Genomic DNA, 25894 nt, shown 5'->3' on the forward strand with positions numbered 1-25894 from the left:
TGTCTTCTTTGGCACAAAAAAGAAGCGGAACTAAGTTCCGGATCTTCGTTGTCCTATTCAGACCTCTTGGATGGCTCTTTTTTGAAGAAGGTCTTGCACCGTGATTCAGGCCACCTCCCTTTGATGGGGTGCAATGTCTGGGAGAAGCTTTCGAATTGGAGGGGGCTAGAAAAGGGAATAGAACAACCCCTGGAAATGATTCTTAGCACCCACTGATCAGAGGTGAGACTTGTCCAGGTTAGTGGGTGCAGGGAGAGATGACCCCCCGACTGCCTCCAGGGCAGGACAGCTGGGTAGCACTTTAGGAACGCAGGAAAAGCTCCTCAGAGAAAGGATCTCCGTATACCTGGTTCTGCGAACCCCCCTCTGCCCTTGGGGTGGCATTTGCCACTGAATCCCCTGCCCAACCAGCGGATGAGGGCTCCTGGAGAGCATCCTGACAGGAAGGCTGAGTCCTCTGGAAGCACAGTTTCTTACTTCCACTCTGAGTCTTAGAAAAGGACTATGGGGGCGCTGGTGAAGGACGCCTTGAAAGGTTCCACAAACCTGCAAAGGTGAAGCCAGGCATGCCAAATGGCAATACTAGTGCCAGCTGCTTGAGAGGTAGCCTCCGCAGAATTGGAGCTCAACCTCATCAACACATTAGCCAGCGAAGTTAGAGTAGAAAGTTTTGGACAGACTAGTTTGAGACTCTCCAGAGGCAACAACTCTGTAAAAGAAGTGGTAAGCTCTGAAAGCAAATCCCTCTGAAGCCAGGTAAAATGGGCCAAATAATTGATTGCTCACAGTCCAAAAGTAGCTGAGGCAAAATCCAGCTTCCCAAAATAGTCTATCGCTCGAGACTGCCTGTTCAGACTAGCTCCTTCTTAGTAGAAGCGGCCACCATGACAGCAACAACAGGAATTCCTTTACTCCACAAGGGTCTGTCTTTGAGGGAACTGAGGAATTTGTCAGCTCTCTTAGGTACTGGTTCTACTGTGTCCAATTCCTTCCAAGTCCTGCTGGAGATGAGACCCACCAGTTTGTCAGCAACGGTGGAACCCAGGAAGATGGGCCCATCCGAAGGCCTTCAGGAAGACTGACTCCTCTGTAGATGGGTATGGGGAAGACCATCCGGCCTCTCTCTGCTCAAGAACCATGAGGATGTCCCCGAAGGAAACCTCCTGGGACGGGAATCTGGGGTACCAGTCTCCCTCGTCAAAGTCCATGTCCTCAGTGAGGGACTCTCTGGGGGAGTCCAAGTGCCTCCTCTTGCACAATCTCTTCCGAGGAGGCTCCTCCCCAGTGGATTCAGGGGAAGACTCGTAAGAGACAGGTGGGCCAAGTAGAGCAGAACCCATCTGAAGGCACTCTTGGGAGGGCTGGCCCTGGATGGATGAGGAGGTCTCAGTACCCAAACTGGAGAAGGGCTGGAGAGTACCCAGAGGAGGAGGATATGTAGCTGCCAGGCTGGAGAAGATCTCCTCTACCACCTGGATGGCCAATGGCCATTTTTGTTAGTAATCGTTCCATCAGAGCATATCGTCTGAAAACTAAAAGAATTACCTCTGTTAAGACTGTCATTATGAGGTCTATATGCTTAATATTATGCTGAACAGATCAATAAAGCTCACAGAGAAAATATGGCCTGTCCAAACAGGTTAAAAAAGTACAGCTATCATTTTGTTGGCCATATAATACACCAATATCTAAAGCACCTTGAAAACTCTCTAACGACTGTGTTCAATTAGCATTATTGAAGTGGGATTGATGCACTAAGAATGTGAAACATCTGCACATTTGGGGCCAAGATCCTTCCCTGGCCAATGCACAAGGATGCTACGCATTGCTCAAAGGCATAATTCACATTCTTAACAAGGAAACATGACAACTGTAAGAACATGAAAGGACATATGAGGATGTACCAAAGTGTTCCATCCATTGTAAGTGATCAAGAAAGCAAAATCAGCTTTTTCCTTATGTCTTCAACCATATATTGCAGCAAAATTGAAGTTATTAACTAAACACAATCATTTTGCCAAGCTAAGAAATCAGAACAGTAATCATGTATAACCATGCAAAGCAAACAGTTGCACTTAGAGAAGCAGAGAAAGACATGCAAAAGCAGTAACTTCTAGGAAGGATAAACCAGTATTATCTTATTTCTTATTCTCATGCAAACTGGGGAGGAGTGTTGAAGTTTTATATAATTAGTAATCTGTATGTGGAATATAAATCAAAATTACATCAGGAAGCAGTCTCACATTCCAATGCAAGAAAGCATTACATACTACCCATGCAAGTAAAAAGAATTCTAGAGAGGTTCATGCCCATGCTTTCTTCCAAATCTATAAAAGCCATCTACCTAGACTACCTCTCGTTTCCCTGTCCACTTCGGTTTCACTCTTTTCACACGTTTCATACCCCAGGTCCTGCAGGCCCACTTGGACCTCTTTATCATCATGTGTCATAAGTGGCTCTGCTATTTAAAGATAAGGAAATGTTATGTCAGTGTTAACAGCATCAAATTCACACAAAACAACTACATAAACAGATCAATACCTAGTAAATGAGTAAAAAAACACAAGAGCCTACAATCCCAAAGAAAGTACTAGGAGAGTTAAGCTGTCACACCACCACTATTCACTTATCTGAAGCTGTGGAAATCAACAAACATTTTATACATAGCAACAAATCCATGGGATGACAGCAGTTGTGTCAAAAGTTAGCAGAAACTTTTCTTAGTTCTATTGTTTAGGACATTACCAATACAAAAAATAGTAACTGTATAACACATTGAGGGTCTAATTTTCTCCAGGGGCCTTCACACAATCCTACAAATTCTCTAATTTAGTACCAGTGATCTGTACTGGTATTAAAACTTCCTGCAAAAGCAAAAGTCAACCATTTTTTAACACAATTTTTATAGCCTCTGTGAGCTGTTTCAGGACAAAGGTTTATAAGACCTATTAAAAATAAGTATTAATCACAACATACAGACATTCTCACAGGCAGAAAAAGAGTCTGAATGGAGAGATGAAAAGTCAGCAAGCAAAGGATAGTAGTAGTGTTAAAATTGAATTCATCCTAAAGTCTTGGTAAGTACCTTCAAAAGGTGGACCCTGTTTTTCACAAAATCTTACCAAGGCGACATTGATATATAGACTGTATTTATATAGCAAACATCATGGACAGAAGTAGGTTAAAAACTAAAAAAAAAGATAGCTGGGTGCACAAGACCCAGGATAAAAAAGTCCCCAACCCTGGTAAGCACACTGGTGCCAGGAATGGAAAAAATGACAGTGTAGAATCCTCAAAATACAGTAACATTCCTACAGTGGGGCCAGGCCCAGGGAGAGGATGGCCCCCTCTGTTGTAGAGGGAAGTAGCAGTCCACAAAAATCTCAAAAACTGATAGGCCAAAAGAGAGCCATAAACACAATAGAGTGGACTACTGAGGATAAGAAAAAATTGTGTATTGTTATTAATATATAAAAAGCCCAGAATTTCCAGACACAAGATGTACAAAAAGATTAAGAGATAAATTAGAGGAAAGAAAAATACTTCCACAGGAAAAAACGGCAGAAGCTTCAAATTAAAATTTGCGTTCATTAATACAACAGATTTTTGAAAAACAGTATATAGATCAAGAAACTTTGAACTGTTTGGAAAAAGCAACATCTGAGGAAGTGCAAAAATGTAAACAACAAAATCAAGAGACTTCAAAAGTATAAAAAAAAAGAAATACGGACATGGGAAAGAAAGAAGAGATCTGAAATGGTGCAATATTTATGCAAAGGAGAAAGCCAAATTAATCGATATAAAGAAGGCAGCCCCCAAAGATATTCAAACAGAAATACAGGCAAAGGCATCCAGATATGGAAAATTTCATAATAAAAAAAAATATCACAAAGATGGAATGTAGAAAAGAAGATTAGTAAAGTAGAAGTTAAAAAAAAAAACCCAAAAAAAACCAGAAGTTGAAGTTATGGAGAGCCTGCGAAGTGAAGGATTTGATGTAGAAGGTCTAGCACAGATTACATCACAGCATGATGGCGTGAGTCCCTTAAGTAAGCAGCAGGAAGATCAGGAGAAAATGTGAAGAAGAAATATGGACATGGGAAAGAAAGCAAGATTAAAATGGTGTAATATTTATGCAAAGGAGAAAGCAAAACTAACCAATATAAAAACAGCAGCACCAAAGATATCTGAACAGAAATACAGGCAAAGGAAAACGGATACAGAAAACTTTACAATACAAAAAATAAGACGACAAAGAGGAAAAGTAGAAAAGGAGATTAGTAATTGACAAGTTAAGGAAATAGAAAAAAAGAAGTTAGGTCTTACCATAACATTCCGTCTGTATTGTTGATCCTCGTTCAGTCATTATGCATGGGTATCTGTTACGACCTCAGAACTGAGCCGGCCATTTTCCAAGCTCGCGTCAGCTACAAACTCTTGAGCTAAACTCTTACCCACAATCCCCCTCTCCCTGTTACCTCAGATTGAGTTTGCAAGTCAAAAGAAGACCTAACAGAACCGGATGGTGAGATCCAATACAAGCCACAGGAGGGGGTAGGAGGGAGGGTCGTAATAATTGAATGAGGATCAGCAATACAGATAGAACGTTATGGTAAGACATAACTTCTTTATCTGATATCGTTAATCCTCGTTCATTCCTTACGCATGGGACAGAGTCCCCAGCTACCTCTATTCCTGGGAGGCTCTCATGGAAGGACATTCCAGAGCACCATAGAACCAAAAGATGCTCTTCCCCTGGAGGCCAAATCCAATTTGTAATGATTGATGAAGGTATGAGGCCTAGCCCAAGTTGCAGCTGCACAGATGTCATGTAAAGCAGCTCTGGCATGGAAGGCAGCAGAAGTAGCCACCGACTTTGTTGAATGAGCTTTCATGGTAGTAAGCAACGGGACATTACGTTGTGTATAAATGAAGGCCACACAGTCCTTTAACTATCTAGCTAATGTGACCTAACAACAGCAGATCCTAATCTAGTTCCAGAATAGGCCAAAAATAACTGGTCAAATTTATGAAAGGACCTAGTCCTGTTTAAGCAAAAACGGATTTGCCTGTGGATATCTAGGGTATGTAGGCAATACTCTCCTCTGTTTGAATGATTGGGAAAGAAAACTGGCATTTCAATGGTTTGATTAATAGACATTTCAGAGATCACTTCTGGCAGAAATGAAGGATTAGTTCTCAAAACACTATCTCATACATAAAGCTTGAAGCTCAGAGATAAGTCTGGCAGAAGTAATGGCAACCAAAAACAAGGTTTTCCATGACAAATGCTTGAGGTTGCAAGAAGAAGCTGGTTCGAAGGGTGGCATTGTCAGAGCTTGTAGAACTAACGATAGATCCCATGGTTGAATTGGTTCTCTAAAAGGTGGCTTCAGATGATTCACACCTTTTATGAATGTCTTGCACAATTTGAGAGACATAAGAGAGGAATCTTGGATACTCTCATGGAAATTAGAAGCTGCAGCCAAATTAACTCTAATGGTAGAGGCCGATAGACCCGACTGGAAAAGGGATCTACTTGTTTATCTTTCAGCCAACAGGTAAATCTTTTCCACTTGCTTAGATAAGTAATTCTAGTGGAAGACTTATGAGATGCAATGAGAATGTCACGTACTGGTAAAGAAAGATCATTCTGCCTGGCAATCAAGGGAAATGGAGTAGCCAAGCTGTGAGCTTCAGGCTGTTCAAGTTGGGATGAATCAGGTTCTGTGGATGTGAGATCAACTCCATGGTCGATCTAGTAGGTGAGGCCAAAGGAAGGGGAACCAAATCTGCAGAGGCCAATATGGTGCTATGAGGATCACCTTGCTCTTCAACCAACTGACTTTCTTCAGAAACTGAGGAATGAGGGGAAAAGGAGGAGAATAAGAAGGGGTCTTTGGAGATGGGTGATCACCTCCCAAAGAAGGATAGGTCCTGGGGGGTGGGATACCTCTGGCCAAAAGCACTTGATCCACAAGACGCAACACATCATGTTCGGAAAGGTTTCTAGTGGACCTCTCAGAGACTGAGGGAGAAACGGGCCTGTCCACAAAAGAGACCAACTCAGTGCCCACCTCACCAGTCCGCACAAAGAACAACGGTGCCGAGAGAGACTGGACTATGGGTGTCTGCACCGAGGAAATCATTGGTGCCGAGGTCACAGTCTGCACTGACACAAGGATCGGTGCCGAAGTGGTTGTCGATACCGAAGCTGGAACCGACAAAATTGGAGCCAACAACAGAGGTGTCGGTTCCAAGTAAGATGTCAGAGCCGACATGGTCAAGGTCTGCACCGAGTGAGCGGTCGGTGCCAATACAGTAGTAGTAATAGTCTGAACTGAGGTGCCCCTCGGTGCCGATACAGTGAAGGCTGCAGGAGAAGACGGAGCCAAGATCACTAATGAAGATGGAGCCAAGATCACTAATGGAACCGAAGGCCTCGGTGCCGAAAGTTTAGGCACTGAAAGCACTGGGGCTGACTGAGTAAGCTCCAGAATGGAAACTTTAGCCTTTTTAGGTTTTGGTTGGCGGGAGTCCCCAGCCAGGGATGAAGGCAAAGACTTGGCCTTAGTAGGAACATCCAAAATTTTCTCAGGGGCTCTAAGAGGGGTTGAGACCTCCGACCCAGAAATAGAGATTTAAGAAGTCCCTTCAGCAACAACTTGTTTTTCCTTTCTAACAAGGTTCTGTTAGAAAACCTTTCACAGATAGTACAGGGCGGGTCGGCTTGGTTCCGAGGTTGGAATCGATACCCATGCGTAAGGAATGAACGAGGATTAACAATATCAGATCTGAGGTTATGGAGCACCAGCAAAGTGAAGGATTTAGTGTAGAAAATCTAATGCAGAAAGCACCACAACAGAATAGAACAATGGATAACCAAAGGGGAAACCAGTAGAAGAGGAAGTAATTGGTCAGGTGCCATATCAAGATATTTTGGAGCCTTCCACAGGAAACCAATATAAACGTTCACTTGAAGCTAAACAGCAAAGGAAGGAACAGGAAACTGTGGAAACTCTGATGCAGTCAATGTTGAGGAGTGATAGGCCAGTGAGTTCCCATATGACAGAGCAATGGATGGCACAGGATGAAACTGAAGAGAAGGTAACACAGGAAGATGCCATAGAACTTTCTACAGAGTGCCAGCAGGAAATGGAAAACAATGGATGTGCCCTCAGTTTGGAAGAAAATGAGCTAAGAGAAGAGTTGCTTGATTTAATATACATAGATATATTAAGATCAATGAAAGAAATAGACTGCAGAAGGTCAATAAAACCCAAAAAGTCAGAAGTTTGATAAAAGAAATGAACACAGTAATTAGGACTGTCCACAGAGATCCATGCGCAATAACAGAAGTAAACAGGATATATTACTGTGCAGCTAAATTAATAACTGATAACGTTCTCCCACAAGAACACAAGGTAGTGAGGGAAAGGAAGGGGATAAATTGAATACCATCAGGGAAATATCGAATAGAGAAAACTATAAAACAGTTAACACAATAAGTGGCACTGTTAGAAGGCTATAGAAGAGGAAATAGATCAACAAAAATACTAAGAAAAATAGATGTGATAAAAGCAATGCGTAGTATTAGAACAGATCAGGATCTATTATGCAGTATTGCAAATAAACTAAAAATTTCAGCACAGGTGGAAAAACTTTGAAGATACACAGATAAATATGAAGGAAAAGTACAAAATAAGCAATTTATTGATGACCTAAAAAAGTTTTATAGGGAATTGGGAAACAAGGTAAAAGGAATAGAAAGACCCACCAAAAGAAAAGGAAGAAACAGATGCATTTTGGTGAAGTACCTATTAAGATCCTGTGGAACATAACAAAAATGCTAAATGGAAAAAAGTAGTAAAAAAAAGAATAAGAAGTTTCAAGGTACAGGATATGAAATGGGATGACGTAACAGCCACAGAGATTGAAACAAAGTTAAGAAAAGCCTCTAATTGGAATATCCCAGGCACAGATGCAGTACCTAACATTTGGTTAAAAGTATTAACATCTTTGCACAAAGACTTAGACAAGAGTAAGAACTATTTATATGTACACCCCAAACAGACTCCAACCTGGCTAACAACAGGTAAAATAATACTCTTACTACTTAACAAGCTACCCTAAAATTATAGACCAATAACTTGCCTTCTGACGATGTATAAATTATACATGGGAATTGATGCTGACAGAGTTTATATCATTTAGAAAAAACTCAATTATAGCAGTAAAACAAAAAAGCAATGAAAAAGTCGTATGGAACAAAGGATCATTTGTTGTCAAAGTAGAGAACTGTAAAAAGGGGAATAATCTAAGTGTGGCATGGATGGAGTACAAAAAAGCATCTGATAGTATCCCACATTCATGGATAAAAGAGTGCTTAAAAATGTGTAAGATATACCCTACATTGGTTGATGACATTACAGTAACCATGAAACCAAGGTAGACTACTGTGCAATTAAGCCATGATAAGAACAAATTATTATCCCTTATTTTTTCTCATGTAAATAAGTATATACTGTGGAATGATCAAACACCTTCATATAGTATCACAACCTATGTGTTAAATAACACTAGAAATCCATCCTTGTTTGCTGTTCTTCTATACTCTATCTATTGATCTCTAGTGTTTTTCTTTTAGTTTTTTGTGAGACCTTAGTATCTCTTATCATAAATTACTAGGTGTATCTAATTTTGTAATATGTTATAAAGATTTGTACTACACCATTTCTAATACAAATGTATTAGTCTTATTCATCTATTCTTAGATAAATTTTTCCTTTTTCCTACTGAAATATAAAATATATAATCTTAGGCTTGTACTATAATTGTTAAAACTTCTTATGTACCAAATTATACTGTTATTGTCTTTGTCTTGACCTTTTATGTTGTTGTAATTTGTGGAGCTTTTCTCCCCGGGCCTCCACTGAAAATGGACATATATCCAGCTGGACTAGCCCGGTCAACAAATGTAAAATAAAATAAAAAATAAAAAAATAAAATTATCCCAGGGATAAAAATTCAAAGGGGGGGAATATTACAGGGTGACTCTCTGTCACCATTGCTATTCCTGCCTTGTTCTTAACCCATTAAACTGTTTGCTTAACAGCTTAGGCCATGGTTATAATTTGACTGCTACAAAACAAAGTCTAAAGATTTATCTTCTCTTTGTTGATGATTTACAACTGTGTAGCTTATTAGATGCGGAACTGAAAGCACAGCTGCAGGTTGTCAAAACTTTTTCAGATGGCATAAGAATGTCATTTGGTCTTGATAAATGTGAAAAAGCAACTTTTAAAGCAGGAAAATTGCAGCACCAGGAAAACATCAGCTTCGGACAAGAATGTGATATAAAAGAACTTGAGCAAGAGGGAGTGTATAGATATTTGGGAATTGATGAAAGATCAGCAATAAAATGTGAATAAAACTTAGTAAGGAATACTTTAGAAGACTTTAATCCTGAAAACAGTACTGACATCTAGTAACAAAATCTAAGCTATAAACCAATTTGCTCTTCCTGTCCTAACTTACAGTTTTGGAGAAATTGACTGGCCCCAAAACGTGTTGGCTAGATTAGATAGGAAAACAAGAAGGATGCGTCATGCTCACCAAATGATCTATAAAAATCAGCGTATACCAAGATTATATATATTCCCCATTCCGAAGGAGGGATGGGCCTCCTTGAAATTGATTACACGTATAGATCTGCAATTGTGGGACTCCACAAATCTGCTGACCTCACAAGACCCAAACGAAGTGAAATTTTTGAAACATGAGAATAAATCTAAGATGACTTCTCTGCTTAATCAAGCAGAAGCATATCGGCGTCAAGCAGGAATGAAATCAAACCACAAGTAGATAAAAATCAGGCAGCAACTAAATGTGCCAAAAAAGAAAAGAAAGAATATAAGGTGAAGGACCAGATGAAAAGGCAGGAAATATGGAAAATGCATAAAATACAGTTGCAAGCATAGAAAATTTCCAGAAGAACCTCATGTTGATCAGGAACGAACACGGGAATGGTTAAGGAGAGGCGAATTCAAACCAAGAGATGAAAGATAAATATCGGCAGCCCAAGATAGTGGGCTACATACACGCCTGTTTAAAAAGTCCACTGAACATGTGGGAGAAACAAACAAATGTAGGCTTTGTAAAACCAAATTGGAAACAGTCGCACACCTCATTGCTGGTTGTGATATACTAATGACAGGAGGACTGTATACTGAAAAGCATAACAATGTGACAAGACTGCTGCACTGGGGACTGTGCAAACATTATGGTATTGAAGTGGCTGAAAAACACTGGAGGCATAAGCTACAAAGCCTCATTGAAAATTATGAGGTTTAGATCACGTGGGATCACCCATTACCAACAGCTCAAAAGACAGATGCTAGAAAACCGGATACAGTTGTCCAAGAAAAGAAGACAAAAGTAGCATTGATCATTGAAATCGCCACACCCAGTGACTACAGTGTCTTGAGTATAGAGACACAAAGTCATAAAATATCATGATATGCAGTCAGAACGAGAGCAATGTGGAAGAAAGATACCCAGACAGTTCCAATAGTAGTAGGAGCAATGGGTCTTATAAAAAAGACTCTACAATCATATTTATACACGTTACCAATCCATGTAATCTCATTCAAATTGCAGGAGGTGTCATTATTGGGCACATTGCGAGTACTGTGGAGAGCTATTCTGGCTGACATCAAAGATTGAAATACTAATTTCATGAACTTTAACTGTACTTTGACTTAGGAATGGGGTCCATTCCCGTCAATGCATTAGAAACCCAAAAGATTTGGGGAAATTAAAAAAAGCAGAAAATTTGAACCAGAAGTCCTTCAGGATAAATTCAAGAGTGATAATTGGGCAAAAAGAGCCTCTAGTCTGCTTGGTCTTGTCTATCATCTGGCCATCAATTTCAACAGTTTACATGAGCATGTTGCCTAATCAGTCGCAGCCTTTGATGTCTGGGCCTCCAGATAAACATGCTACTGTTCCAACTTGGACAAATGTGGATGAACAAGACAATGAGAGCAACAGCTTGCAGTGATAGAAACAGTGTATTTGGCTTCCACAGCTTCTCAGTCTACACAAACAGGTTGACTTTTTTGTCTTTCCTATGAGCCGTGGAAAGAGAAAACCCGGAGATACACCAGGATACCTTTAATACTAGAAGCAAGGGTAAGAACTATTCAGTTAGTCCAAATAATTACTCTACAATCAAATTTCATTACTTTTTTTTTCTTAAAAGGTCAGGGACTTATGGATGTGATGCTGTGATCTCTTAACACATGGGAAGGTATACATAATTAGATGAGGAAATTGTTCATAAGAATGGGGCAGATGGTGAAGTAGGGGCTCTTTAAAGAAGAAGAAAACAAGAGAACACATCTCATGGAATGCCTTCTTCCAGCTACCCTTTTCTCAGCAGTGATGAATCGGGAGATCTGAGGAATCAGTTCCTGAGATCTACCTTTCAAAGAGCAAATTTGAAATGATGCAGATCATATAGATGGTCGCACATAAGAGTTTCAGAAAACTGCTGCTATGGATGTAAAGAGTAAGTAAAATTATTACTGAAAGAAGTTAACTAACAATTATCTAACTATATATTCCATAAATGCAGACGTTATTCCTTAATCAGTCAGTTAAGTTTTTCTTTTTAAATATTTACTTCTAGCATTACATTCCATGCCCTAGACTTAACTGCCTCAGTGGTGTGTTCCAAGCACAGACCTTCAAATAAAAGTGGACCAGACACTGCTTAACAGGTCAGGCAGAGGTTAATGGCTCTAAGCAATTTATATGAAACATACTTCATTGATGATTGCTGAAGCTGACATAAAAGTTATCCAAGTCCTACAGTTTTTCGGGTATGACATTCTTTTCCAAGCTGATTCAGGTACCATGTTCGTTAGTTACCATATACAACACTGCATTCAGTAGGTTGGATCACTTAAGTATGAACTTGTACAATGATCTACCTTGAGTAATTACACATGCCCTTTAGAATTAGATGGGCTACAGACTATAGTTTTTCTGATACTGGTAGATATGCACTGATCAATGATTAAACAGTTGCTTGCCACCACTCTCTCTAGATCTTCAATGATTGAGTCATTTTAAGATTCAACCATTCATTTTTTTATTGTAATTTACAACCTTTTTGTTTTTGAAAATTTATTTTTATTGTATTTTCACAAATACAAAATATAAATATGAATACAAAATAATACAGACAATACTGCATGTATTACATAGATGAGTAAAGGTAGCCACACCTTGCAGAAGAAACATTTAAATGTTAACAAGAAATCTTGAAACTAATAATTGACATGGTTACAACATATCTAGGGGTTACAATAAAGCAGAGTTATGGCATAACATTGAGTATTAGGTTAGTATAGACAGGGTACCTTTAATTGCCCTGAATAAAAAGAAAAAAGAAACAAAATTAAAATAAATAAATAAATAAATAAAACTTGAAAGCTTATATAAACTAATAACATATTTACAGTATGTACAATGTTGGAAGCCATCCTTTTGTTAATAACCCAGAAGTATATGTTATATGTCAATGATGCAACTATTTATGATCAGAAACACAGAGGGTTTTTATTTTTATCAGCCAGCTACTTGACATTTAACTAAGTATTTTGTAAGCTTGTCAGAATTGTCTCTAGGAGAGAGTTGCAGTATGTTTGAAAGTAAATTCTTTTTTAAACACTTTTAGTAGCTAGTTTATGGGAGGTGATGTATTTAACTGCCATGACTTTAAAGTTGTTCCATGAGATGTTTTTATTATTAACACGATTCTTGGAAATGTAAAATTTGAGTAGTGCGCATACTGTGACTAAGATATGCTTGCACATTCCATTTATTGAACTAGGAATTATATTCAAAATCACTGTTTCCCAAGAGAGAGTGTTTTTTGCGTAACCAACTTTCTCTAGTTGCATTCTCAAATAACACCAGAGCTTGGAGATTTTCTCACACCTCCAGAAGATGTGGAGAATATCCACGCCTTCCCTAGAGCAGAAGGGGTACAGCGAGCTTTTTTGTAACCAAATATTTTGAGAACAGCTGGGGTATAATATTCATTGTTGTTAATCATCAGTTGTGTGTATATGAGGTTTTTGAAAGGTGTAAGTTTTAAGGTATTGTTTATGGCTTCTTGTTTTTGTATTACTGTGATGTTGTTATTTATGTTTTCCCAGTATCTTGAGTAGAGTAGCGTGGATTTGTGTTTTAGCTCATTTACTAATTTATAGGTTTTTGAAATCATTTTTTCTTTAGCTAAGAGCTTTGAATGTGTTTTGGGTATTCTCTATATTCTGTACTTCTGTTTCGTGTTTTGAAATATTTAAGGTTTATTATTGATATCATTTGATGAAGGATGTAATTATAGCTAGCAGGCATCTTGAATTTGTCTCTTAGTTTATCAAGTACATCTTCCTTGTACTGTAGGATATATCATACTGTTAATTCTTTAATTAATGGGAATGGGTTGAGATCAATTATTTAATTTAATGATCAGGTTCATATGTATAGGTTGTAACAGTACTAATGAATTCTGCAGATTTATGGATAGAAACAGAGATTGGAATGCAGTAATACCATTTTTGATTATTGGGTGTAATTTGTAAAAAAGTTTTTTGTTTGAGTTGGAGGAAAGGAACAGCTTTAGGATTTATATTTATGGAATTTAGTACATTTGCCCATATTTTAACCCATATTGGGTACAAAGTCTTTTTTGAACTATCATACTCCGCAATTTGGATCAACCTGTTTTCTTTTATAATAAGGTAGTATAAGCTAAAACCAGGCAGCCCCAGCCCACCTTTTAATTTGGTATTGTAAGATGTTTGTAGCTTATTCTTGTTGTTTTAGGGTGCCATAGGAATTTGGAGATGGCCTTTTCCATTGCTGTAAGTAATTTGTTTGGTAATTTGAGATTAGAGTTTAATTGAAATAATATTTTGAGAAGAATATTCATTTTAATAATAGCAGATTTAGACAGAAGGGATAAGTTTAAGTTTTCCCATCTTAAGATGTCTTGCCTACTTTTGTCCCATGTTTTAAGGAAATTTAAACTCTATTTCTTTGTAGGTGTGAGAAAAGTTTATGCCTAGGTATTTTAGCTTGTTATGTTAAAGGTATACAAACTGAAGGAAAGTATGCTGTCTTATGATTTATGGGGTTTAGAGGGAATATGGAGGATTTTTTAGGGTTCATATTGTAGTTTGCTACTGTAAAAATTGTTTAATTGTAAAAAGTATTTTTGGTAAGTCTATATTTGGGAGTTCGAAGTACAGACTTAGATCGTCAGCAAAAGCTGAGTATTTTACTATTGTGTTATTGACCTTTGAAAAATGATGGTATGTGTTTTGGGAGATGTGAAGTAGTAGTGGTTCTAAACATATATTTAAGAGGAACAGAGATAATTGGCAACCTTGGTGAGTTCCATTTGTGATTTTGATGGGTTTAGAATACATCTTGCCAATGCTTAGCGTGGTTATGGCATTGTAAATCATACCGATGGCAGTTATAAATGATGTGGGGAAGTTGAAGTGTGACATTGTTAAGAAAAGGAAATCTTGGTCCACATTATCAAATGCTTTTGAGGCGTCTATTGTAAGTGCGTATCTTGGATGATTGACTTTTGCTGAGAGAGAAATTAGGGTGTCTAACATCAGGTATTATCGCTTAGCTGTCTTTTTTTCATAAAGCCCAATTGTTCTGGGGAAATGATTTTGTCTAAGGTTTTTTGTAATCTGTTAGCTAACAGTGAGGACAGAATCTGTATGTCAAGGTTTATAAGGGCAATGGGTCTGTAATTTGTAGGATTTAGTTTGTCTGAATTAGGTTTTGGTATTAAAATTGTCTTCAAATTATTTAAGTATTTGTCTGTAAAGCCATATTCTATAATAAAGTTAGAGTCTTAACAGTATTGGAGCTAGTATGTGGCTAAGTTTTTTATAGAACATAGCTGTAAATCCGTCAGGGCCTGGGGATTTGCTGACTTAGTTTTTTAATCACAATTTTTATTTCACTGATTGACAAGGGACTGTTCAGTAAGTTGTATTGTTCTTCATCAAGTTTTGGAAACTTTAAATTATTTAAGAACTTCGCTTTTAGATTGGACACGTGTTTATGCTTTTAGGGGTTATAAATCTTGTAAATATCACAGAACAAGTTATTTATATCTTTGTTGTTCTGTAGAATTTTATCTTTATAGTGTATTTCTGGGACATTATGGATATTATGGAGAGTTTTTTTAATGTTCATCATACTTGCAAGTACCTTAGAAGGGGTTTGTGCCCATTCAGAGTAGTTATATATGAGTTTCAGTTCATTTATAGTGTGTTTATGTAACTGCATAGAAAGGACTTCTTTTTGAATATGTTGCAATTTCCCTTCTAGTTCTTGTGAATGATGGGCCTGTAATTCAATGCTTGCGTATTGCGATTCAAGCTGTCTCTTTTTTTGCTCCTGTTTTTTATACAGTGAATCTTTCTGTATTAAAATACCCCTTAATACAGTTTTGGTGGCTGCCCACTGAATGTCTAATGGAATTTGGCTTTGTGTTGCATCTTGGTCCAACTGTTTTATAGTTTTACCCAACTCCTCAATTAACTCTTTATGGTTTAAAAGGTTGGGGCCTCGCTGTTTAGGAGATTTTTATTAAGGGTAATTGTGACTCTGGAGTGATCTAAGATTATTCTATTATTTATTACATAATTTTTACAAAACCTAGAGAGGTTCAAGGAGATCAGAAAATAGTCTGTTCTTGACCATACTTTATGTGGAGGGAAATAAAAAGTATATTTGTTTATTGATCTGTCATGGTCCGCATTTAGATAGGGGTCGACAAAGTTGTGATTTTGTATAAGATCATTTAGAGCTGATGTGACTTGGGCTGGTTTTCTGTTTTTATTAGAGCTGTCAGTAAGTGGGCAATTAGGCTATTCCAATCCCCCCTATAATGATAGATTGATTTGGAAAGTTTAAGAGCAGGTTATAGATTTTGTATAAAATGAAATGCTGGTTTGAACATGGGCCATATACATTTAAAAAGAGAGTATTATGTTTTGTTTGTAGATGTGTGCTAGTGAAAAAACACCATCTTCCTTTCGTATCATAGTTGCTATTGGTTATATTCTCTTGAAACGATTCTTTGATAATAACAGCAGTTCCTTTTGTAGCACAGCTGTCCCCTGATGAAATAATTTCCTAGATCCATTTTCTTGAGCTAATTTTTAACCGTTGTTCTTTGTTAAGGTGTCTTTCTTGTAAGAATATGATACTGGATGTGTTTCTTGTAAGAATATGATATTGGAGTTAGCTTGATATATTAAGTGTAGGATTAGATTTAACTTTTTACTATCACCTAACCCATTGACATTCCAAGTATCAACTTTATACATGCCTAGCTATAAATCCTTTGTATACTGATAAAGTAGTGGCCTTAGGTTATTTTTATATTTATAATTAAAAAAGCAGTTGTAATGAAGACAATTATTTTAGGGTAGCATATATTTGAATAGGATGGCTTCCAACTTTTTTGCACCACCCCCCGTGCCTGTCCACCTATCTCCCTATTTTTTATGGTGTTATATTTTGTCTAGCGTATTGTTTGGGTACCATCTAGGAGAGCCGTTATATTGCTGGTAAAGGGAGATAATAACCAGACCTCCCAACCGTCCCGAATTACTCGGTTTTTACCGAGTTTTGGGGTCAAAATGAAGGGGTGCCACAGTTCCCGAGTGGCACCCCTTCATTTCTGATTTTTTTGCTTTCTTTTTTTATGCGCGATGTCGTCAGCTTCGTCAGCGCTACCAGCCAGCCGGAATTGAGCTCAAGGAGCTCACGTCATTATTTCCGGCTGGCTGTGAGTGGGCGGGAAATGAGAATTAAACAGTAGCAGCACTAATGCTGCCGAGAATGGGCTGGCTTTGCTTTACTTTTTTAAACTGCTATGCTGAAAATGGGCTGGCGACTGGCGTTACTTTATTTTTGCAAATTTCTGCCAACGTAAACGGACTTTGGGCTGCAGGCTGAGAGAATGGGATGAAGCAAGGCAAGGCATTAGGTAAGGAAACAAAGTGTTTGTGTGTGGCTGGGTATTCACTTATTGTCAGGTAGTGATTTAGGGTGTGTGTCCGTTGTATGTTAAGTATCTGTATTTAAAGCAGCTCTGCCTCTGTCCATGTGTGTAAAAACAAGCAGGTAGTTCCGTTTTAAGTATGTGTAAGCAGCTCTGGTTTATATTAGAAATATTTGTAGCAGCTCCATTTTGCAGAAATGGGGGTGTGTGTAAGCATCTCCAGTTTATGTTAGAAATCTTTGTAGCAGCTGTTTTAATGTGTGTGTGAGAAATGCAGGTCTGTTTTACATTTATCTTTGTAGCAGCTTAAGCAAAAGTGTGTGAGAGAAATCTCTGCAAGTCCATTTTACATTTTATATAAATCGTTGGTGTGTGTGTGTGTGGTTTAGATTAGAAATCTTGCAGCTCCGTTTAAATGTGTGTTGGAGAAATCTCTGCTGGTCAGATTTATCTTTGTAACAACCTTGGAGAGCAGGTCCGTTTTATATAAATCTTTGTAGCAGTTCTATTTTAATGTGTGGTTTACATTAGAAATCTTTGTAGCAGCTCCATTTACATTTTATAGAAATCTTTGTACTAACTAAGCAAGCAGTGCAGGTCCGTTTTACTGTGTGTGTGAGAAATCCCTGCAATAGCAGCTCCGTTTACATTTTACAGAAATCAGTGCAGGTCCATTTTACATTTTAGCAGGCTGTGCAGTTACTCTGACTGTAGCGCATCGGGACCAGGGCTCAAGACTTGCTAGTGAAATGCATGGTGGTAACAACATTTTATTCTAACTTTACAAAATTATACAAGTAATGTTTAAAATGTGTCCCTGGTTTTTGACCTTTTGACCCCCCCCCCCAAAAAAAAAGAAATTGAAAAAAGAGTGAGAAGCTGTGTAAGATGCCTATGGCTTATACTACTGTCATTCTATGTATAGTGTGGATGTGGAAGTAGACTTTTATGATGGAATTGTTCTGAATTGGGCAACTTTGTCATTATTTGTTCATGCATTTTATTTCACTGCCTACAGTACAGCCTACTGGAAAAATGTTAAAATCATTTAAAATGCTCTATAAAAAGTGTGTTGTATTGTACAAAGAATATAACTGAATAAAGTCAGGAAAGTGCATCAAAGAAAAGAACACATGTACGTTTCCTGTTTTGTGTGTAAGAGGCCAATGATTTGCAAACATCCCAAAGGTGATCTTTATCCACGACTGACCAAATGCATTTTCTTTGGATGTGGTGTGGGTTTCAATGAATGTGAGTTTCAAGGGCAGGGAAGTTTTAATGCCAAGTCTATTTTCATTGTGAGACAGTATTGCTTTGCTTACCAGATTGTTTATTAGTGTTTCGGCATTGTTGTGCTGTAAAATGTAAAAATAATATCCAAATAATAATTGTGGAAGTAAAGCAGTATGCACACATTAGTGTTTATGGTAAATGGGGCGAAATAGCCAGGTGACGGGACATTGGAATGGCTGCAGGGGGACTCTGGGGCCATATCTTGACCATCTGTTCTTCAGTTTACGTTTGAAAGTTGGTATACCACAATTCCATTGGAGTGGGTGGGGTTACGTAATTATGTATGCAAATTAGATGTTAATCAGCGTACAGATTTGTACCTATTTTTCATGGGCCTTGTCCAGATTTTTGATGTTTCCAGGTTGAGAGGTATGATAATAACTAGGAACTTTACTTTGTTCCACGTGACGCTAAACATGACTTACACACAGTTGCTTGCTCCTTAATGAAGTGTATGCTCTAAAAACCAGTTGGAAGTATTTACAGATTACACAAGTGTGTAAATAACTTTATACATACATACATATATATATATATATACATATATATATACATATATATATATATATATATATATATATATATATATATATATATATAAGAAAAAACATTTTGTAAATCCTGCATTATGATTGCAATAATTACATTTTTAGGACTAGCTTCCAATTGAGGGTTGTATATAGGAGAGTCATTTAAAAAATTACAACCCCCTTTGCTTGTACACAGTTAAATTTTGTCTGATTGGGCTTACATAATGTAAAAGCAGTTTTACAATAAACATTGAACCCCTTTTGCAGTATAACATTCAGAAACAACTGAAGGGGAACGAAACTCAGCTTCTTCAAATGTTTAACTACTTTTAAACCTAGTGATTAATGTTTACATTACTCCTGGTGCAATTCCAGCAGACCTCCTAACCACATTGTAACGGCAGTGTAGTAGCACATGAAAACAATTTGATTAATGATTATGCTAGAGCTGTAAGTTTACCTGCTAATACATCCACATTCTTGGATAACATAACAGCACAGATACAGAGTATGCAGACAATTTAACATTGCTTTTAAAAATCAGAGAAAAACATTTTTTTTGAAAGAACAGAAACAGCTTGCTGAATCTACATGGATTGTCCCTGCTTATGACAACTTTTTAACATTACTTAGTACTAACCAGCTTTATATATCTACACACACACACCAGAAAGGAAAACTAAAATAGATGTAAAGTCTTGCAACAACTTTTGTTGAATTCTTAACAGACCCATCTTTCATGCAAAGCTCAGTAGATAAATAAACATTTATCTTTATCTTTACATATTTGACACTGCAAGATGCACTTTCTATCACATACAGCCTTTCTGCAAACTTGCAACAGTACAAAGAAAAATACTGCATTTCTTAGACATTTGCCTAGCACTTGTTTAGAATCCTTAGATTCTGCCTGTAAAAGTCTTATTTTATTACCTTAAGAGGCTTTTCTTCATATGCTTCCTTATTTCCGTTGATTTTGATTAGTTTTAATGCTGTATATTTAGCCTTGCGGTTGCCAGTAGTGCTTTGCGGCTCCTGCCCTTCATAGGAAGTAGACATTTGACCTCCCAACACTGCCTGATCTGGGTATTGATACTTCCGGTTTTTGCTCACACAGACAGCTCTCCGGATCATCAAAAGTGGTAAATTCCCTTTATTTAGGCTTGTTTGGATATTTACTGTGGCTGGGAGTGTTTCATATATTCTTTTCTTGCTTCGTTTTCGTTTTTTAGCGATTTTTCGGCTATACAGTGTATTTGGATTTATTAAGTACAGTGTATAGAGCTTGTGTAGACTTCTTTTGTAGTTAACTTTAGCTTTATACATGTTTTACTGTTTGCCGAGTATTTTGGAGGTAAAGGGGTTGATTTTACAAGGTAATGCATTTGCTATGTGCTTTTTGGCCGTAGGACCACATTTAACATTTAAACAGACATTTGGCAGTGATATTTGCTGTTTATACACCATGGTTTGTAACTGGAATGCAGGAAAGTACAGTTTTGTACCTACCATAAATGTAGATGTTCGAAGATCCACATTGCTGCAGTCCTTACACTTGGGTAGTCCGCTGTCCTCGGTCGGCCCGAATATCAAAGTATAAGGCTGACGTCGGTCAAGGCGCATTTGACTGACATCAGGACGTCAGGGTACAAATGCGCATGACCGACGTCATATCCTCAGTCCTTTCTTGCCCCAGATGCCAGAAGACCCTAAAAATAAAGGTCAAAACCAAAAGACAGCAAACAACCAACCAACCACCCTTGCACTAATTATATGTACAATATATACAATATACACAATATGTACAACCCAACCCACACAACCACCTCTAACTACAGAGGGGAAGGAGGGAGGGTAAATTGGACTGCAGCAATGTGGATCTTCGAACATCTACATTTATGGTAGGTACAAAACTGTACTATGTTCTTCATCTCACATTGCTGCAGTCCTTACACTTGGGTAGAATCCCAAAGCAGAGGTAAGGCAGGATGGCTAACTACAAGGAAGCAGGAGCTGCCAAAATGCCCTGCAAAACAGCAGTGGCAAAACCAGCCCTGGATTTAGAGTAAAGTGGCAGGTGATAATGCCTAGAGAAAGTATGCACTGAACTCCAAGTAGCTGCCTCCAAAATATCCTTGGTTGCCACTCCCTCAAAAGAGCTGTTGAAGTGGCAGTAGCCCTAGTGGAATGAGGCCTAATCCCAGCTGGAATCTCCTTGCCATGATGGGAATAACAGAAAGCAATGCAAAACCCAATCCACTTAGAAATAGTTTGTTTTGACACAGGCTTGCCCTGAGAACTCAAAGCAAAAGAAACAAACAACTGCTGAGACTGCCTGAACCCTTTAGTTCTGTCCAAATAATAACGCAACTGCCTGTGTACATCTAAAGTGTGCAAAATCTTTTCCCCTTTATTTTGGGGATTTGCATAAAAAGTAGGCAAATGAATAGTTTGGTTTAAAGCCACACTAGAAACCACCTTAGGCATAAAGGAAGGATTAGTTCGTAATGATACCCTATCCTTATGGAAAATCAAGAAAGGCTCAACCGCCATAAGGGCCTGCAATTCAGAAACCCTTCTTGCAGAGGTAATGGCCAACAAAAAGCAGTCTTCCATGACAAATATTTCAACTCAGAAGTAGCTGCAGGCTCAAAAGGTTGTAGAGTGAGTTTCTCCAACACAAAATTGAGATCCCAAGCAGGAGTAGGAGCTCTTCGTGGGGTCTTATATTCTTTGCCCTCTAAGAAATTGCTTGAACAAAGGATGAGAAAACAATGGTGGGTCGCAATCATAGTGAGCGAAATTGCTGCAGCATGAACTTTAATAGAAGAGAAAGACAAACCTTTGTCTAGTAACTCAGTAAGATATTGAAGAGCCACACACAAATTAGGCTCAGAAACATCAAAATCTTTTGCTGCACTCCAAAATAAAAATCTCTTCCATTTGTCTGCGTACACTTTCCTTGTACTAGGCCTCCTAGCTTCCAAAATAACATTCAAAACTTGCTGAGGAAGTGGAGGCCCACTATGGTTCAAAACAGAATATGCCAGGCTGTTAGGTGCAGAGAGTGAAGCTTGACATTGAGCAAATGGCTGTCCTCCTGTGACAACAGGTGTGGAATCGAAGGCAAAGGCCATGGAGGCTTTCGTACCAGACTTCTCAGTAATGGGTACCAGTGCTGTCGAGGCCAATCCGGAGCTATTAAAATCATCCTTGGCTTGTCCTGTCTGACCTTTAGAAGTACCTTTGGGAGGAGAGGCAGAGGTGGAAAGGCATACACATGAAGATTGCTCCAATTGAAAGAAAGAGCATCCACTCTCCAAGCTGTGGGATGAAACCTTTTTGTGCAAAACTTTGGCAGCTGATGGTTTAGTGGAGAAGCGAACAGATCTATGTCCGGAGTTCCCCATGACACTGTCAATTTCTGAAATACATGAGGATCAATTTCCACTCGTGGGGATCCATAATTCGTCTGCTCAACACATCTGCTAAGGAGTTCTGTGCTCCTGGCAGAAACCTTGCCTGAAGATTGAGCTGTAAACTGAGAGCAGTCTCCCACAAAATCATTGCTTGCCTGCATAGAGGATAAGAATCGTTCCCCTTGCTTGTTGATGTACCACATGACAGTTGTGTTGTCTGTTAGAATCAACACCTGCCCTGGAAGAAGTAATTCCTTGAAAGCTATTAATGCAAACTGGACTGCTAACATCTCCTTCATGTTGATATGTAGATGTTGTAGTCTGGCAGGCCACTTGTCTTGTATCCACTTTCCATTTAGATGAGCTCCCCAAGCTTTGTCTGAGGCATCTGTCGTTAAAATCTGACTCGCCTCTGGCCGGGTCACAGAGAGTCCCTTGTTTAGGTGACATTCCTGAGCCCACCACAAAAATTCCTTTTGAATGCAAGGTATTATTTGAATGACAGTGTCCAGATCCTGGCAGTGCTGTGTCCATACATTTTTGAGATACCATTGTAGCTTCCTCATATGCAGTTTGGCATTGGGAAGCACCAGAATACAAGATGCCATGAACCCTAAGGCTTGAAGGACTGTCCTTGCAGTCAGCCCGGACTGATGAGATAGTTGATGGAAATAAAGGGATAGATTCTTTTGTTTGTCCGGGGTTAAAAAGGCCATCTGGGATGCTGTATTCAGTCTCACACCCAGAAAGCACATGTCCTGAGAGGGTACTAGACTGGACTTTATTTCGTTCACAGAATACCCCAGGCATCTTAGCACTGCTATCACATATTCCAAATGATGAAGAAGCTCTTCCCTTCCTTGAGCCAGAATCAGGCAGTCGTCCAAATAAGGATAGATCTGTATTCCTTTTAGCCTGAAGAAAGCTATCACTGGAGCCAGAACTTTCGTGAACAGTCTGGGCGCAGTAGATAAGCCAAAGGGCAATGCAGAGAACTGATAGTGAGAAGTCCCAGCTCGAAAACGCAGATACTTCCTGCAACTTAGTCTGATAGGAACATGAAGGTAAGCCTCCTTGAGATCCAAAGTTACCATCCAATGATCTTTGCCCAGCAGAGGTAAAAGCTGCTGCAACGTCAACATTTTGAACTTGGGAATGTCCAGATAAGTGTTGAGGATAGATAAATCCAAAATTGGTCTCCACGTGTTCCCCTTCTTTGGTACTAGGAACAGGCGAGAATAAAATCCTAGGCCCACTTCTGGCATAGGGACCGGCTGTATGGCCCCTATTTGGAGCAACAGAGAAACTTGCTTGTGAGCCTCTATTCTTTGTTGAGGAGGAACGTCTGGCATGCCTTTGAAAGGAGGCAAGGTATGGAAATAAAACCTGTAGCCGTGGTGTATGATATCCAATACCCATCTGTCTTGGGTAATTAAACTCCAATTTTCTTTGAAAAGTGCCAACCTTCCTCCCAAAGGTGCTGCCAGACGAGAAGGCTCTGGCAGCTGAAAAGGTAGGTCATTGGGTCTGTTTACGAAAGGACTGACCCCTGCCCTCACCGAAGACTGTGCAGGAGAACTCCTGTTCTAGGCCTGAAAGAGCCCTGAGCTCTGCCCCTACCACGTCTAGATCTACCCCTAGACTGGGAATCATAAGAAGGATACGTCCACCCCTTAGTAGGCCAATTTCTACTAAACTTTGGAGGCTGGTCCTGCAAAAAATCTTTAACAGTCTGCATAGACTTAGCCTTGTCTTCCATTTTCTTTAAAACTGCCTCAACAGGAGAACCAAACAACACGTCAGATTGCAAAGGAGCATCTAAAATCCTTGTTTTAACATGGTCAGACAAATTCTGATCCCTCAGCCAGGCGTGCCTGCGAAGAACTGACCCAGTGGCAGCCACCCTAGACGAGGCCTGTACAGCATCAAAACCACATTGCAAAGAATGCTTACCCACCTGTTCAGAAACATGTACTAAATCTTGCAACTCTTTACAATCAATACCTTCTGCCAGAGCATCAACCTTAGCCTTCAATTGTGAAAGGAGATAGTTTTGGTATTTCAACATGTGAAACTGGCAATTCAAAGCCCTCATAGCAAGAGTGGAAGAAGTATAAACTTTCTTTCCCCATCTATCCAAGGCCCTGGCTTCTTTGTCTGCAGGAACCGGATTCTTTACAACAGAAGCCTTAACACCTTTAGGCCCCTGGCTAACAGTTTCTGGGTCTGCCCTAGGACTCTTAAAAGAAACTTATGAGCTTCAGGCACCCTGTAATACCTATCCGGTTTAACAGGAGCAGGAGGCAAAGAATCAGGATTAAGAGAAGCCTCAGTAAAACATCTTCCACTACATCCAAAACAGGAGGTATAGCCAAAGGCCTATGCTGGGGTAAAACAAAATTCCCTAAGCCTTTTCCTGGAATCAGAGAAGTCCTGACCTTCCCACTTAAAATGCTCCCTCATGGAATGAAGAGTTTCTGAAAAGAAAAATCCTCAGGAGGAGAAGCAGAAGGAGTGAATCATCCACATCAGAATCAGAATAAGGAGAGTACTCCTGCAAGTCTTCAGCCGAAGACTCTGAAACATCTGAAGCCTGCTCAAAACTCCCTAGCTCAGGCTCCACCCTAGGTCTCTTATCAGGAGGGGGCATAGAACCTCTAATCAAAGTAATCAAATCTTCTGCCATTTTAAGCATATGCTTCTTGGGCACAGTTCCAGAAGAACTAGGGGTGACACCAACTGAAACTGAACCTGGCCTGCCCCTGGGAGAAGCCTTTGAAACAGAAGGAGAGGGCCTAGCCACCCTAGGAAGGGAGGGGAGTATAGTAACCTGAGAAGCCCCCTCAGCCTGACCTGCCTCCTGAGAGGCCACATCTTGCAATAAATAAAGTCTCACCCTGGGAACACAAAGAAACCTCCGGTGGAGCCACCGGCTCCACCGACACCTCTAAAGAACCAGCGTCCGGTACAGACGGTTCTTCTAGCCTAGGCTTAACTGCTTTTGTCCTTGCGCTTCTTCGAAGAAGCGGGCGTCGGAGCATCCGACGGCATTTTATAATTGCACCGCTTCCCAAAGACTAACCTGGCACAATCCAACCTTCTCTTTATAGTGCGTTATTGAATCTAGCACAAGAGCGACAGCCAACAACGTCGTGCTCAGGCCCTAAGCAAGGAATACACAAAGTATGATAATCTCTATGCGGTATCTGTTTCCCACAAGAAATGCAATTATTGACTTTTTCTGACATCCGGTAAATCACTGAGGCAAGAAAAAACTAAAATATTCCCAACGGGTACTTAGCCAACTTTGAACTCGGTCTGAAACTTCGAAATCGAAAAATCTCAGAACGCCAACCGGCACTTGCAATGCTGCTTCTGCATCAGACCATGCGGCAAAAAAGACTGAGGATATGACGTCGGTCATGCGCATTTGTACCCTGACGTCCTGATGTCAGTCAAATGCGCCTTGACCGACGTCAGCCTTATACTTTGATATTCGGGCCGACCGAGGACAGCGGACTACCCAAGTGTAA

General features: G+C 39.3%; 1 protein-coding gene across 5 annotated transcripts in view; it reads right to left on the bottom strand.

Annotated features, from left to right (window-relative positions):
• LOC122791042 (myomegalin-like) overlaps positions 1-25894 on the bottom strand; it is a 3200315-nt gene that overhangs the window by 814465 nt on the left and 2359956 nt on the right. For 2 of the 5 annotated variants that reach the window (XM_044058818.1, XM_044058816.1), the window contains exon 43: positions 2345-2461. The exons of 1 other annotated variant lie outside the window; for it this stretch is intronic. In XM_044058818.1, the coding sequence (XP_043914753.1) occupies positions 2345-2461 (117 nt within the window). The remainder of the gene's footprint in view (positions 1-2344; positions 2462-25894) is intronic. 2 more of the 5 variants (XM_044058817.1, XM_044058819.1) reach the window with 2 other exon arrangements.

This window comes from Protopterus annectens, chromosome 16.part0, assembly GCF_019279795.1.
Source record: "Protopterus annectens isolate FY-2018-M chromosome 16.part0, PAN1.0, whole genome shotgun sequence".
NCBI lineage: Eukaryota > Metazoa > Chordata > Ceratodontiformes > Protopteridae > Protopterus > Protopterus annectens.